General features: G+C 35.2%; 1 protein-coding gene across 1 annotated transcript; it reads left to right on the forward strand.

Moving 5' to 3' along the window:
• Nucleotides 1-12,124: 12,124 nt before the first annotated feature.
• On the forward strand, nucleotides 12,125-13,063 carry LOC101670654 (olfactory receptor 2T27-like). The gene is given in 1 exon segment (XM_004782325.2): nucleotides 12,125-13,063. A coding segment is annotated over 1 exon segment (939 nt).
• Nucleotides 13,064-13,775: the final 712 nt, after the last annotated feature.

Genomic DNA, 13,775 nt, shown 5'->3' on the forward strand with positions numbered 1-13,775 from the left:
TAAAGAGTTAAACTTCAAGGTAATCAACTTTCCCCAATCAATTCTACCCCTTTAGGTAAACCAATTTTTAATCCATCTTTATCTTAGGAAAGCTGAGTCCTTTAACAAAGATATCAAGATACATCCAGGAAGAATCAAAACAAACTTCCTCACCCACACTGAGAATTTATAACAATTCTCCCAACTTTTTCTTCCACCAGTGTTTCTGTGTATTTGTATTTGTCCTGATAGTATATAAATCTTATACTTGGGGTTCTTTTCGACGAGATTCTTCATTTTTTTGCATATATATATATATTTTTTTCTCTTGCCATATATTTTATCATTTTTTTGTTTTCCTGTTTTTGTTTGTATACTTCATAAATCTTAACCTGGGGCCCATTTGGGCTTTACCTTCTCTTTTATCTTCCCTTTTTTCCAAGTCTCTCTCTCTCTCTCTTTTTCTTTTTCTTTTCTTTTTTCTCTTGTTTGGGTGGGGAACCCTGATTGCTCAGAAGCCTACCAGGGTGCACCCTGACTTCACCACGATTGATACCTCCAGCTACATTCATTCAGTCATCTCTCACCAAAATGACTAGGAAAAGGAATGCCCAAAAGAAGAAAAATACAGAGGATGGGCCTTCTTCAACAGAGCTATCAACATAGATAATAGGTTGGAAAGGGAATCCAGAATAACAATTATCCAGGCAATAGATACATTGGAGAAAGCCATGAATTATGAAATAAAATTGATTAGGGCAGAACTGGATGCGACCAGGAATGATGTTCACAATATTAGGGCAGAACTGAAAGCCACCAGGGATGAGGTTCACAGTGCTCCTAATGAGTTCCAATCTAATCTAAATTCCCCCAAAGCTAGGGAAACTGATACAGAAGATAGAATTATTGATTTGGAGGACAAACAAATAGAAGATAGAATTATTGATCTGGAGAACAAACAAATAGAAAGTATCAGGAGGAAGCCTGGCACAAACAGCTTAGAAGCCACAAAAACAGAATTAGGGAAATAAATGAGGCCATGAAACGTTCCAACATCAGAATTATTGGAATCCCTGAAGGACAGGAGAAAGAAAGAAGTCTAGAAGCTATAGTAAAACAAGTTCTTCATGAAAATTTTACCAATCTTGAGAATGGAACCAGCACTCATGTACTAGAGGCCAAAAAGTCTCCACCCACGATTATAGATTCCAGAAAAACATCAAGGCATCTAATAGTCAAATTGAGGAATCATAATTGTAGATATAATCTCTTGAAAGCTGTTAGGACAAGGAGGCTACTTACTTACAGAGGAAAGCCCAAAAGAATAATGTCATACCTGTCTACAGAGACCTGGCAAGCCAGAAAGGGCTGGCAAGATACACTCAGGGCATCAAATGAGAAGAACATGCAGCCAAGAATACTTTATCCAGCAAGAAAGAAACTCAAAATGGATGGCAATCCAAGACTGGCAAGGCTTAAAAGACTATGCAACTGCCACACCAACACTGCAGGAAATATTAAGGGGGGTTCTATAAAAGAGGAAAAATCCTAAGGATAGCATTGAACAGAAATATAGAGAAAATCTACAGAAAGAAAGACTTCAAAGGTAACACGATGTCAATAAAAACGCATCTATCAATAATCACTCTCAATGGCCTAAATACATCCATAAAATGGCACAAGGTTGCATATTGGATAAAATGACAGGACACATCCATATGTTGTCTACAAGAGACCCATTTTGAATGTAAAGATACACCCAGACTGAAAGTGAAGGAATGGAGAAGCATCTTTCATGCCAATGGGCCTCAAGAGAAGGCCAGGGTAGTGATACTAATATCAGACAATTTAGATTTTAAACTAACGACTGTGGTCAGAAATAAAGGAGGACACTATATAATTCTTCATGGGACTAACCCCAGATGATCTAACAATTGTAAATATATACATCCCAAAAATGGGAGCTGCCAATTACATAAGAAAACTGTTAAGCAAGATAAAGAGTCTTATTGATATGAATACATTAATAGTAGGATATTTGAACATGCCTCTCTCAGAAATAGATCATCGAAGCAGAAAATCAATAAAGACACAAGAGCCTTGAATGACACATTGGACCAGATTGACCTCATAGATATATACAGAACATTCCACCCTAAAACAACAGAATACTCATTCTTCTTAAGTGCACATGGAACCTTCTCCAGAAGAGACCACATACTGGGTCACAAATCAGGACTCAACCGATATCAAAAGACTGAGATTATTCCTTGCATATTCTCAGATCACAATGCTTTGAAACTGGAGCTCAATCACACGGAAAAGTTTGGAAGGACCTCAAACACCTGGAAGCTAAAGACCACCTTGCTTAAGAATTCTTGGATCAAGCAGGAGATCAAAGAAGAACTTAAACAATACATGGAAACCAATGAGAATAAAGACACTTCAGTCCAAAACCTAAGGGATACAGCAAAGACAGTCATAACGGGTAAATACATAGCCATCCAAACCTCCCTGAAAAAAAGTGAAAAATCCAGAACACACAAGAACTGACTCTACACCTTAAAGAACAGGAGAATCAACAACAAATCAAACCAACTCCACACATAAAAAGGGAAATAATCAAGATTAGAGATGAGATCAATGAGGTAGAAACCAGAAATACAGTAGAACGTATCAATGAAACTAGAAGCTGGTTTTTTGAAGTAATCAATAAAATCAATAAAGCATTGGCCACACTAATCCAAAAGAAAAGAGAGAAAGCCCAAATTCATAAAATTATAAATGAAAAGGGAGAGATCACAACGAAGACCAAGGAAGTAGAAACAATCATCAAGTTATTATCAACAGTTATATGCCAATAAGGTAAGCAACCTAGATGAAATGGATGCATTCCTGGAAAATCATAAACTCCCAAAACTGAACCACGAAGAAACTGACAACCTGAATAGACTGACATGTAGAACGAGATTGAAGGAGTGAATAAAAACCTCCGAAATAATAAAAGCCCAGGACCTGACTGATTCCCTGGGGAATTCTACCAAACATTCAAAGAAGAAATAACATCTATTCTCCTTAAGCTGTTTCAAAAAATTGAAGCCGAAGGAATTCTTCCAGCCTCTTTCTATGAAGCCAGCATTACCCTGTTCCCCCAACCAGGCAAAGACCCTACCAAAAAGGAGGATTTCAGACCAATATCACTGATGAATATGGATGCTAAGATAATCAACAAGATTCTAGCCAACAGGATCCAACAGCACATTAAAAAGATTACCCACCATGACCAGGTGGGATTCATCCCTGGGCTACAAGGATGGTTCAATATTTGCAAATCAACCATTGTGAGAAACAAATTAATATGAGAAGAGAGAAGAACCACATGGACCTTTCAATTGATGCAGAAAAAGCATTCGACAAAATCCAGTATCCGTTCCTTATCAAAATGATTCAAAGAATAGGGATAGAGGGAACATTCCTGAAATTCATAAAATCTATCTATGGAAGACCCACAGCAAATATCATCCTCAATGGGAAAAAGATTGCAGCCTTCCCATTGTGATCTGGAACACGACAAGGATGCCCACTATCACCACTCTTGTTCAACATAGTATTAGAAGTCCTAGCACCTGCCATCAGGCAACAAAGAGAAATAAAAGGTTTGCAAATTGGCAATGAAGAAGTCAAACTCTCTCTAATTGCAGATGACGTGATTCTTAATATGGAAAACCCAAAAGACTCCACCCCCAAACTACGAGAACTCATACAACAATTCAGCAACATGGCAGGATATAAAGTCAATGTACTTAAATTAGTGGCTTTCTTATACACTAACAATGAAAATGCAGAAAGGGAAATTAGAGAATTTATTCCATTTACTATAGTACCAAGAACCATAAGATACCTGGGAATAAACCTAGCCAAAGAGGTCAAGGATCTGTACTCGAGGAACTACAGAACATTCATGAGAGTAATTGAAGAAGACACAAAAAGATGGAAGACCATTCCATGCTCTTGGATTGGAAGAATAAACATTGTTAAAATGTCTATATTGCTTAGAGCAATCTATACTTTTAATTCCATTCCTATCAAAATTCCACCGGTATTTTTCAAAGAGCTACAGCAAACAATCCTAAAATTTGTATGGAATCAGAAGAGACCCCAAATAACTAAGGAAATGTTGAAAAACAAAAATAAAACTGGGGGCAACACGTTACCTGATTTCAACTTTACTACAAAGCTGTGATCACCAAGACAGCATGGTACTTGCATAAAAACAGACACATAGAGCAGTGGAAGGGTAAAGAGCCCAGATATGGACCCTCAACACTATGGTTAAATAATCTTCGACAAAACAAGAAAAAATATCCAGTGGAAAAAAGACAGTCTCTTCAATAAATAGTGCTGGGGAAACTAGGTATATGTAGAAGAACAAATCTCAACCATACTCTTACACTGTACACAAAGAAAAACTAAAAATGGATAAAAGACCTCAAGGTGAGGCAGGAATCCATGAGAATCCTAAAGGAAAACTTAGGCAGTAACCTCTTTGATATCAGCCGCAGCAACTTCTTTCAAGATATGTCTCTAAAGGCAAAGGAATCAAAAGGGAAGATGAACTTTTGGGACTTCTTCAAGATCAAAAGCTTCTGCACAGCAAAGGAAACAGTCAACAAAACAAAGATACAACCCACGGAATGGGAGAAGATATTTGCAAATGACAGTACAGACAAAAGGTTGATATCCAGGATCTATAAAGAACTCCTCTAACTCAACACACACAAAACAGATAATCATGTCCAAAAAATGGGCAGAAGATATGAACAGACACTTCTCCAATGAAGACATACAAATGGCTATCAGACATATGAAAAATCTTTCATAATCACTAGCCATCAGGGAGATTCAAATTAAAACCACACTGAGATGCCTCCTTACCCCAGTACAAATGGCCAAAATTTGCAAGACAGAAAGCAACCTATGCCTGAGAATATGTGGAGAAAGGGGAGCCCTCCCACTCTTTTGGTGAGAATGTAAGTTGTTGTAACCACTTTTGAGAATAGTCTGGAGGTTCCTCGGAAATTAAAAATAGAGCTTCCCTATGACTCTGCAATTGCACTCCTGGGTATTTACCCCAAAGATACAGATGTAGTGAAAGAAAGGCCATCTCTAACCCAATATTCATAGCAGCAATGGCCACGGTCACCAAACTGTGAAAATAACCATGATGCCCTTCAACGGATGAATGGATAAGAAAGATGTGGTCCATATACACTTTGGAGTATTATGTCTCCCTCAGAAAGGATGAATACACAACTTTTGTAGCAACATGGATGGGACTGAAGAGATTCTGATGAGTGAAATAAGCCAAGCAGATAGTCAAGTATCATATGGTTTCACTTATTTGAGGAGCATAACAAATAGCTTGGAGGAAAAGGGGAGATGGAAATGAGAAGGGAGTTGAGGGAAATTGGAAGGGAGGTGAACCATGAGAGTCTATTGACTCTGAAAAACAATCTGGGGGTTTTTAATTGGCTGGGGGTGGGAGGTTGGGGGAAACAATTGGTGGGTATTAGGGAGGGCACGGATTGCATGGAGCACTGGATGTGGTGCAAAAACAATGAATGCTGTTATGCTGAAAAGAAATAAAAAAAAATTTAAAAAAAAGTATGAATACCCAACTTTTGCATCAATATGGACAGGACTGGAGGAGATTTGGTTGAATAAAAAAAGTCAAGCAGAGAAAGCCAATTATCATATGGTTTCACTTACTTGTGTAATGTCAGGAATAACATGGAGGACAGTAGGAGAAGGAAAGGAAAAGTGAATTGGGGATATCAGAGGGAGAGAGAACCCATGAGAGACTGTGGACTCCAAGAAACAGACTTAAGGTTTTAGAGAGGAAGGAGAAGGGGAATGGATGAGCCGGGTTGTGGGTATTAAGGAGGGCACGTATTGCATGGCACACTGGGTGTGGTGCATAAACAATAAATTTTGGAATACTGCATCAAAAACTAATGATGCATTTTATGGTGACTAATACAACACAATTAAAAAATCATTACTTTAACAGAGGCAGAAACTGCATTTTATGGAAGTCAACACTTTTTCATGATATACACTCTGAATGAAGTAAGTTTATAGGAAGCATAATTTAGATAATAAAGCCGTATAGGGTAAGTCTATCATTAACATCATACTCAACAGGTAAAAGTTAAAGCTTTCTTCTAAGATCAGGTATAACATTATGATTTTATTCTCATCACTTTTTTTCAGCATAGTACTGGAAATTCTAGCTCCAACATTCTGACAAGAAAAAAGGCAGTCAAATTGGTAAGGAAGATATAAAATTGTCAGTATTTGTATATGATTGAATACTATAGATGTAAACTTTAAAGACACCACCAAAAACCTACTAGAACTAAAAAGAAACTCAATAATCACAGGATAAAATTAATATATAGAAATATTTTGCACTATCATAAACTGAAAATCAAGTAGTAGAGAAATAATTTAACAGTTTATATTCCATCTATAATTTATTGAGAAAAATAAAATACTTAGAAAAAAGCTTAACCTGGGGAGTTATACACCTGTAATTTGCAAACTGTAAAAGATTAATGAAATAAAGATGATACAGACAAGTCCAAAGATACACCACACTAATGAATTGGAAAAAATTTTTATTGTCTAAGTGTCCATAGGACCCCAAGCAATCTACAGATTCAATTCAATTCCTGTCTAAACAGCAATAGTTTTCAGAGAACAAGAATAAATACTTGAAACCACAAAAGACCCCAAATAGCCAAAGCAAGCTTGAGAAAAACAAAAACATCTGGAAATACAATAATCCCTGATTTCAAGATATACTACAAAGTTATTGTAATTAAAACACTATGGTAATGCATAAAAATAGACATACAAAATGTAACCAGATAAAGATCTCAGAAATAAAGACACACTGATGTGTTCAATTAATCTACAGTAAAGAAGGTGAGACTATACAATGGGGAAAATACTGTCTCTTTGATAAGTAATGCTGGGAAAACTTGACACTTAAATCCAATAAACAGGTACATCCAGTAAAACTGGACCACTTTCTTACACTATATGGAAAAATAAACCCAATATAAATTGAAAATATAAATAAATGATCTGAAACCATAAAATGTCTTTAAAAAACATATATGGGAATATCCTAGAGATCTGCTTTAACAACATTATTCTATATGTGTCTTCCTACTCAATGGAAACAAAAGCAAACACAAACTATTGGGATTATGTCAAATAAGATTTGCACACCAAAGGAAATCAATAAAATCAAAAGACTGAAGTGAATAAATAAGATTGAGTACATTTATCTTAATGAGCCCTGATATACGTATAGAATTGTTATTACTAATCACCAGGAAACTGCAAATCAAAACTGCAGTGAGATACCATATCACACATGCCAGAATGAATACTGTAAGATAAAGAATAAATAAACACTGTTGGTGAGGTTGTAGAGAAGTGGGAGCTCTCATGCATTGTTGGTGAGAATATACATTGGTGCAGCCTTGGTTAAACTACTACCTAGGTATTTTATTTATTTATTTATTTGATGCCATTGTAAATTGGATCAGTTTCTTAATTTCTAATTCAAATAGTTTGATATTAGTCTATGTAACACAACCCTTTTTGTACATTGACTTTGTGTCTTGCAATTTTAATGAATATATTTATGAATGTATTTATTGGCTGAAGAGTGTCAGTTTTACTTCTTTTTAAGTTAAGATTAGTTATATATATATTCTTGCCTAGTGGCTTTACTAGGACTTCCAATACTCACCTTGTACTTGATAGTAAAAGGAAAAAAAAAAAAACAGGAGAGTGCAGGGCATGGTCATGCCTACGGGCTTTAGTGAGGCATTAGAAGAGCATGGGGCTGGGTTAACTATTATTATCTGCAATCAAAGTTAATTAAAGTCTGGGGACTATGCTCCCCTAGGTCATTCACCTCAAAGGTCTCCAAAATGATAACAAATTACTAAGCCACCTACCAATTTAGATCTTACCTGTTATACCAGCCAGTATTTAATATACATAGTATTGTATAATCATAGTCACTGGGCTCATTCCCAAAATGTATGTCTCTCCATCAACACCAAGACAATTGCATTCATTTCCTATGCAAAATAAGTCTAATGCTGCATAGTGAGAATATAATACTTGATCACAGAAAACCTCAAAATTGTCATCAATTCCAAGAGGCAGCGGTGTTTGGACATAAGTAGAATCTAAGGTAGATACTAAACTAGCAGAAAAAAGAAAAGCATCTTGAACTAAAACTGGTAATGGATATTCTGTAGAAAATTTGTATGCTTATTAAGTTTCACAGATGTCAGACTTTGGTGATTATACTTACAAAAGGCGAAATAACTGTGAGAGTCTTAAATGAATATTTCATATACTTCCCAGGGTTCAGATACAGAAGAAAGCTATGTGAAATTGTAATGTTTCTGTTTGACTAACTGCATGGATGATATTCATTAAATAACTGTGTTATAAATGCTCTTGTATGACCAAACCTGGAGCAGGCATCACACATGATGTTGAGAGAGACATTTGAGAGTGAGAACTACCAAAATTTCAGACTCGAATCTCATATTTTATTTTCTTTTATTATGTTATGTTAGTCACCATAATGTACATCATTAGTTTTTGATGTTGTGTTCCATGATTCATTGTCAAAACTGTTATTTTCAAAGATCTGCCAAAACTCAGTAACCAAGTGAATCTCATAATAATCTCTTCAATTTATCCTATTACTTTTTGGAAAACTGGAGCACCTGGGTGTCTCAGTGAGTTAAAGCCTCTGCCTTTGGCTCAGGTCATGATCCCAGGATCCTGGGATTGAGTTCCTGTCAGGCCCTCTGCTCCTCAGGGAGCCTGTTTCCACCTCTCTCCACCTGACTTTCTGCCTACTTGTGATCGCTGCCTGTCAAATAAATAAATAAATAATCTTAAGAAAAAATATAAATGAAAAACTATCTAGTTACTGAGTTATGATTTCTTTTCATTTTCCTCGTGCATACCTACATAAGCACAACCTCAAATCATGCCAACAATAATGGCATGATGTGTTCCTAAAATGATATAAGTAGTCATAATGTGGAAGACTTTTTAAAAGCTTAGTAAAATCCTATAATTAATGTAACATTGCACTCTGCATTTGGAGTAGATTGATCTAGATTAGATTAAAGAAATAATGGAAATATATTGAATTTCCTGTCAATAAATAATTATTCAAATGGTTCATTAATTAATGCAATTGCTTTATTATTGTGGGAAAAATTCAATAAATATTTCAAAAATTTTAATAAATGACAGTACATTTTTCTACTCCAAGAATTACTATCTGTAGTCTGGCTGCACTGTAATTCATGGTTTTTTAATTCTTAAAACACAACCAATAGCTTTTGGTTTTTCTTTTCCCCAGGCAGGTAGTTATTCACTGATACAAATTTACAAAATAGTAATTAAAATACTAAGTAAAAATCAATTAAACACATGTAGGGTTTTTTTTCTTTTTAAAAAATATATATTTTTTATTTTACACAGAGAGAGAGCACACAAGCTAGAAGAGCAGTAGAGGGAAAAGGAGATCTTGAAAGTAGGGGAAGTCCAATGTGGGGCTTGATCCCAGTATCCTGGGATTAATACCTGAGCCAAAGGCAGTCACTTAACCAGCTGAATCACCCAGGATCCCCTATATTATTTTTCTTTACTGTGGTGTTTGGTTTCAAAATCACTGCATATTACCTCCTTTTATTTATTACCCATATTTTTAAAGTCTTTGCCATTAGCATGCTGAAAGTTATAAAGTTATATACTGATAGCCTTGACGAATTATGTGGCTTGTATAATTGATTATAATTCAGACCTAAAACAGACTGCAGAAGAGGGCTGCTATATTGTCACTGATAATAAAGAATAATAATAATAATGGATAAATAATAATAATAATAGAATAATAATAATAATTAATAATAATAATAGATAAATTTTGAGCACTTTGGATGTGTCATTCTATTATATGTCCTTCTATTATACTTATTCTAGGAAAAGAATAAAATATTTTTAGCATACAGATAAATTTCCAAGCTCAGTGGAGAAAGTGAGAGACAAAACCAAGCCAAGCCATGAAACACATATGTGTATGATGTAAATATGCATATTTATATGTACAATATGTTTATAATATGCTAACATAAATATGTATGTTTTTATCTTGCCTATATGTGTTCCATGAAGTTATTTGGAGGATGGGATGAGGAAATTGAAAACTTATGGTTTATACAGTTCAAAACTGCTAAATAATAATCTGGGTTGGAATTCTAATTCTTTTCTCACTTATTTATGCAACATGACTGTTGACAGTACAGAGTATTTCCTTAGTCTTTAAACTTATGAGTTTTCTGTGTCCTAGGGTAGACACACCTCAAATTAAATGTTGGATCATTCTTCACATTTGCCTTACTCAGACAGATCTTTCTTTGTGTTTATATCACCCTATAAGAGCTTTAGTTTAAGCATTTTTATTACTCTCTTTTTATCTGTTGGTAAAATGACTCCATGTCTAAACTCATGTGTATATGTGTGTATATAAACTCATCTCTCTCTCTCTCTCTCTCTCTCTCTCTATATATATATATATATATATATATATATATATATACACACACAATGGCCACTCAATAAATTTAGAATGAAAAATAAATAAATGGTGATGATTTTTCCAGAACTACTTTATTTTCCAGAAATAATATAAGTATAATTTTAGCAAGATTAGAGAGCAGGCTCATTAGTGACAGAAGAAGAATAATAATTAGCTTCTTATTTTATATTTCTGCAGAATTATGACTAAGACAAAAACAAATATCTTTAGAGCATATATTTACCACAAAATAGTCTGAATATACAAACCCAGAAAAGGACCATTACCTTAACCTAGGGAATGTCAATGTTTTGTATTATAAAATTTCCTCCTGCATTAATAGAGAACAGGATTTCAAGCTATTTTGATGTCTGTGTTTCATCAATACCGGTTTCTAAGAAACACTGAAGCATAGGGAAACTTCCACATGTACAACATTTCTCTTTCTTAGATTGGGGTGGGTTCTTCACTGTTCAGCAAGGTATCATGGAGGGTAAAAGCTCTTGTTCTCACCGGGAATACAATTGCAGTGAAGGTATTTCTCATACATTCAATTTTGAAATGTGTCCTGCTGAACCCTGTACATTGGCAACTTTATGGATAATAAGTATTTATTAGACATATACTCTTTTGAAGCTATTTTATTAACAATACGGAATATTTATGGCTTCCAGGAGGAGAAATAGGTCTGGCAATTTTCATTACTATACTTATGTCATCATGACTAGCCCCAAATAAATTAATATGGGATCTCTTTAATATTTTATTAAAGATTAATTTGTATTTTTTAAAAGATTTTATTTATTTATTTACAGACAGAGATCACAAGTAGGCAGAGAGGCAAACAGAGAGAGAGGGGGAAGCAGGCTCCCTACTGAGTAGAGAGCCCAAAGTGGGGCTTGATCCCAGAACCCTGAGATCATTATCTGAGCCAAAGGCAGAGGTTTTAACCCACTGAGACACCCAGGCGCCCCTGATTTGTAATTTTAAAATGAAATTAAGTGAATTAATTTGATCATCCTCTCTTCCCCCCCTCCTAAATTTACAAGATTTAATAACTAGGGTCCATAATTATTAAACAATAGACACATCTTTATGTTTATATTTGCAGAAAGTTAATCCATAGTTTTTACAACATTCTCTGGTGAAGAAAGAAGGAAAGAAAGAAAAAGAAAGAAAGAAAGAAAGAAAGAACTCAACAGAGTTTAAAAGGCACTGAACTTATCATGTTTTTTCCTAATATTATCTATTTAAGAATTATTTAGACAATTGCTCAGCAATAATAGTGAGATATCTCTGGTGAGATGATGGCAAATTTTATGGAATTCTAAAGATGGTGAGAAAGATAAAAAATTTTACATCCAACTATTGATATAAGACCTGTATTGAATGTCACCAGTTCTAATCCATTTGATTTGTCCCCAAACCTGTTACATTTCTTTTAGAGGTATGGTAGATGGAAACAAATCCTCAGTAACTGATTTCATCCTTGTGGGGCTCTTTCCTGAATTTTAGCATTATATTGTCCTCAACTTCATGATAATTTTTATCTACACTTTTGCCTTCCTGGGAAACACACTTCTGATTGTCTTGATTTGGGGAGATTCTCGGCTCCATACACCCATGTACATTCTCCTCAGTCAACTCTCTCTCATTGACTTGACATTAACTTCCACCATTGTCCCAAAGATGGCTTCTAATTTTTTCACAGGCAAAAGGACAATATCATGGATTGGCTGTGGAACACAGAGTTTCTTCTTCCTAATGTTGGGAATGTCGGAGTGTTTCATCTTGACTCTCATGGCTTATGACCGCTATGTGGCTGTTTGCAACCCACTGCGTTACCCAATTATCATGAGCCCCAGGTTTTGTATGCACATGGTTTTGGGGTGTTGGATTGGAGGCTCTGTAAGTTCATTTATCCATACAGTCTACCCTATGCATTTTCCCATCTGTGGATCACGGGAGATCCATCACTTCTTCTGTGAGGTCCCAGTCCTCATTAAGCTCTCCTGTGAAGACACGTCAGCATATCAGTTAGTGGTGGTGGTGACAAGCATTTTGTTGCTTGTTGTTCCTTTCAGTCTCATCACAGCTTCCTATACTCTCATCTTCCTCGCGGTCTTCCGAATGAACTCTGTCAAAGGAAGGAAAAAAACCCTGGCAACCTGCTCTTCCCATTTAACTGTGGTGAGTCTCTTCTTTGGCCCAAACATATTTATCTATATGATTTTTACTTCCTCCCATAATGCAGAGCAGGACCAAGCTCTTTCTGTATTCAGCAATATCCTAACCCCCATGTTGAATCCCCTAATTTATAGCCTGAGGAACAAGGAGGTGGTGGCCGCTCTCAAAAAACTTATGGGGAAATGTGTGCTTTCTTACTAGAAGAAAACTACACCAGAGCTGTGAAAAAAAAAAAAAACATGTTTATAACACAAACATAAATGCCACTTTGAAATACTAACATGGTTTTGTAGGTTTTAGGAAACCATGGTGATTGTGGCTTTTTGTAAACAGACCTATTCATATGTGATTTTTTAGTATTCCAATGTAGGTTTCTTCATTTTACTTATAAATATCATTTGGGCATTACTAAGGCCTGGTAACAGATATTAAGGAGAGTATGTATTGCATGGAGCATTGGGTGTTACACATAAGCAATGAATCTTGGAACAATACACCAAAACTAATGATGTACTGTATGGTTACTAATATAACATAATAAAAAAAAGTTAGAAAAACATTTAATAAAATTATTTTGCATTTAAAAAGTAAACTTATTCTGAAATCTGAGATTACAAAATTTTCTTGTAAAATAAAATGAGAATCAATGTCTGGGTTTCACATTGAACTTAGCATTCTTGAATCTGTTTGATATTAAAGGTAGCAATATTAGGAAAGACAAGAAGACAATGTAAGAGGAGGATCCTGAGTTTACCTTCCATCATGGATGCAGTGAGGTATCAGCTACATTGATGCAACTAACTCTTAAAACAACCTGGAGCTAAATGGCAGAAAAACATTCCATTGTTAATCCAGAGAGAAGAACACATAAAAAAGGGAGACATCATTGGGAATCTCCATGACATCAATAAAT

Source organism: Mustela putorius, unplaced genomic scaffold, assembly GCF_011764305.1.
Source record: "Mustela putorius furo isolate JIRA1106 unplaced genomic scaffold, ASM1176430v1.1 tig00003923_pilon_pilon_pilon, whole genome shotgun sequence".
In the NCBI taxonomy this organism is placed as follows: Eukaryota; Metazoa; Chordata; class Mammalia; order Carnivora; family Mustelidae; genus Mustela; species Mustela putorius.